At 39.6% G+C, this 3,796-nt stretch overlaps 1 protein-coding gene across 1 annotated transcript; it reads left to right on the top strand.

Moving 5' to 3' along the window:
- Positions 1-330: 330 nt before the first annotated feature.
- Positions 331-2,288, top strand: IFT20 (intraflagellar transport 20; the record flags this gene model as incomplete). The annotated part of the gene is made up of 3 exons (XM_010289306.1): positions 331-416; positions 1,278-1,381; positions 1,859-2,288. Coding segments are annotated over 3 exons (272 nt in total), but the record flags the coding sequence as incomplete, so codon positions are not given.
- Positions 2,289-3,796: the final 1,508 nt, after the last annotated feature.

Below are 3,796 nucleotides of genomic sequence, written 5' to 3'. Positions count from 1 at the left end.
CGGACAGCGCCGTTTCTGACGAGATGCAGCCGGAGTAGTACCGCGTCTGGGCCTCTCCCAGCCAGGCTAAGCACTCCCCAGTAGCTCGGAGACGCGTTAGGAGAGCAGACTCGGGGGCACAGAGGGCTGTGAGGACTCTCGGGGACGCTTAAGGGCTTTTCTCTTTTCCTCCCCCTTTTGTAGCCTGTCTGATAGCAACGGAAATCTTAGCATGTACCCGTTTACAGTAATCCCTAAAAATAAAGCTGCGCCTAAAAAATACATCGTATAGTAGAAGCATTAGCGTTTAGGGGTGTTTTGAATATTACCTAACAATTTTTTTCTTTGCAGAAATAGTAGAATTTCAAAAAATAGTGGGTAGCTTAATTGAACTTGTTGATCAACTGGCAAAAGCTGCTGAAAATGAGAAGATGAAGGTACTGTGCATTTAATTACTGACTTGTCATGTACTCTGCTCTGTACTGTGCGTGAAAAAACAGGTGTCTCCTTCCTTTCACAGCATAAGCAAGCTTTTTCTGTCAGTATCGTACCGGCATTTCCGTGGTAGTTAAGATCTGTCTGTCTGCAATATGAAAGCCTGGGCTTTTTAATTGATCATTAACATCTAGAAGACTTTTATAGGCACACTCAGTGTCATACTACTCCTGCATTTAACAGTCCTCCTGTTGCTGCTTATCTATATATTTGCACATAAATGGAACATGTATTTTTTTAATCACTCCTTCTACTAGTAGACCTTTGTCCTGAAGAGGCAGGAGAGGCTCTGTGAGGAGGAGGAAGAGAAGGGCTTTCTAAAGACCTTCCTCAAGATGAATGAATAGCTCTGTAATTATCTTTGAAATTTTATTTATTTCTGTGTGTCACCAAGTGGTGTGGGGTTTTTCCATGTTATTGTGGAAATAGAAATTAATATTTAGCGCAATTGTAGGTAGTGACTTTTTTCCTTATTTTTTCTGGGGAAAAAATTATAGCAGAGCTTATCTATCTGTAGGACCGGTCACCAGTGACGAGTTTTTATTTCCAGAGGAGTTGGTGACTTTTGTTTAAGGCTGTTATGAACACCTGGAGTGTGAAGGAAGTCTCAAATACCTTCATCTGCGCAACCTCTACAGCAACTGTTTGCCTCTTCCACCAACCATTCAGGGTTAAGACGTCACCCTCCTTTACTGTTAGCGTGTCTGAAACACATCAAAATCAACCTGCTGGTAGTGAAAGAGGTTAGAAAAATAAAAAAAAAACCCAATACAATTTCATGACTGACCATCCTCTTTTGACAGGCCATTGGTGCACGAAATCTGCTGAAATCTATAGCAAAGCAGAGAGAAGCTCAGGAACAGCAACTTCAGGCTTTAATAGCTGAAAAAAAGATGCAGCTGGAAAGGTAAGTTTTCTGTTAAATACTTTTGGGGCATTATGTAGGCTGGAAAGCCAATCTCACCATCTGTGCTCGGCAGCAGGACACTGTCTAAGCTTGTACACACAGTCCATCTGCAGTGAAGGTGTGCCCTGCTGCACAAAGCTCTTGTAAAACCACGTGGAGCCACAGGCCTAGGGTTAACTTGTGGCCCCGTCTGCCACTCCTCAGGAAGGTTCATCTCTGATAACTTGGTGGCTAAACAAACGCAAGTGGCATGAGATCATGCAGTTGAAGAAATTAATAAAATTGTAAATACAGCACCAGGTGTCTGACTGGTAAAGGCACTTCAGAACTGCAAAGTCTAACTCAGGCAGCCATTGCTTTACAGGTGACTGACACACGCAGCCTAACTTCCCTTCACCACAGACCAGTGAGCGTTGTACCAAACCATCTGACATGGGCTGGATGTAGCTGCTGGTAACCATTTTTTTTTTCTTTCAGATACCGAATAGAGTACGAGACACTGTGTAAAATTGAAGCAGACCAGAACGAATTCATTGACCAATTCATTTTTCAGAAATAGATGATTTTAAGATAAAAACAAACTCACTTGGAAACTTGACCATTCCAGAATCTTGAGAATTTAAAAAATATGCAATTTCTCACTGTGCGTGAATGAATAGATGGTTTGTACAAATGGAAGTGTCTTTTAATTCAGTGTGAATTACCCTAAAAGTGGCAATAAGGAGGGCTTTCTAACAGATGTAAAGACTGTTCTGTCCTTTGATTTTATAAAAGTTTTGTACAGTCAGTAGTTCTAATTCAAATTATAGTTGAATTAATACTACTGTTGCTATGTTATGTCTCTCATTTTTTGAATTGTACAGCTCTTTTGAAGAAATCAGGAAATAAATTATTGTTTTCAGACTTTCTGGATATACCAGAATTAGTTGCTTCTGTATGTTATTTTTGAGCTTGAGAGTTTACAACTTCCTAGACTGTCATAATGATTTTCCTATGTGTAGTATTTTTCATGTCTGTAAAGACAAAACATACAATCAGCAGTAACTTGTATCTCTATTGACCAGATTATCTCTATGGAGATAAGAAGAAAACCCAGAAATTCACAATTAACAGAACGGATCAATTGCAGACACACAAAAAAGCAGAAAATGTGGCAGAATTAAGAACTTTAAACTACGTCTGAGGTATGTCTGTACAGGTAGTAATATTGTAGTAGAATTCCTTCATGGGCGTTATTAGTGATAGAGCTGTAAACTGATGAGACAAACCACACTAAGCATACAGTGACACCAGGAGTATATAAAAAACTATCAGTACAAATGTGACATTTAAAAACTGAATGCCTGTGATCTAAAATCAAACCTCATGTTGAAGTGCAAATAGATGCATTTTATTTCTGTCTTTAGGCAACGAAATATGGAAATGTTGGCCTTTTTCAAAGCCTGTGGAAGGTTTAAATTTTATACCAGTGAAGTCCTGAAATATATAGGCAGTGACTGAGAAGCCTTCCTGGGGAGCTGTAATTTACACAAGTCTCCAAGTTTGATTCTTGCAGATCACATTGAGAACTCAAAAAGAAACCCAAAAAAACCCCCAACAAAAAACCCAAACCACCAGCCCAGAATTTCTGTCAGTAGTAGGTTTAATTTACTGTAACTTGTGCATATATTTACTGTGTGAACTATCTACGATCTCATGGTCATTATTTTAAGTCCCTTTTAGTCATTCCCTTAAGAAGATTAAACACAGTTTAATGTGTTTTGTTATTTATTTCCATACTAGAAGTGATTTCATGGAAGACAGCAATTTACAAATCCTTGTTTACAACTCTTGAAGTACTTCAAAATCCTCTGGGAAGTATGCCTCATTGTCAAACAAAGTTCACTTTAAGCATTCAGAAATGCAGATTTTTGCACATTTATCACCGATCAGATATTTACAATCAATCAAAACTGAAGCAAAGGAAGGTGACATTTTAAGGGGAGGGGTGAGGAAGCTAAGGATTACTCTGATTTGAAATGCTTCAAAAGCATAGCTTTGCACATTTGTATATAATCAGTTACAGATTTTACAGAACACACTCTTGGAAAAAGGGGACTTGAAAGAAAAGTATCAGCTGCAGTCATCATCGTCCCCATCACACGGTTACATACCAAATGGTTAAAAGTTAATTTTCCTATTGGTGATGCACCGCCCAACACTGACAGTGGAAGAGGAGCAAGGTCCCTCCACCTGCGTGTGCCCAGAAACCATGGGGAACTGCTAGTACAGGCTTCTGCCAAAACTGGTGCTGAATAAAGGAGAGCTGAATGCTCGAACCGATTCAGTTTTCTTGCAGGAGCCAGATGCTCTGGTAGTAGCTGTTGCAGCCAACAACAGGAGACAGATGTTTGTCCCAGGGGACTATGTCAGCAC

This window comes from Phaethon lepturus, unplaced genomic scaffold (genome assembly GCF_000687285.1).
Source record: "Phaethon lepturus isolate BGI_N335 unplaced genomic scaffold, ASM68728v1 scaffold50286, whole genome shotgun sequence".
Taxonomy (NCBI): domain Eukaryota; kingdom Metazoa; phylum Chordata; class Aves; order Phaethontiformes; family Phaethontidae; genus Phaethon; species Phaethon lepturus.
This window is presented reverse-complemented; position numbering and strand designations above follow the sequence as displayed.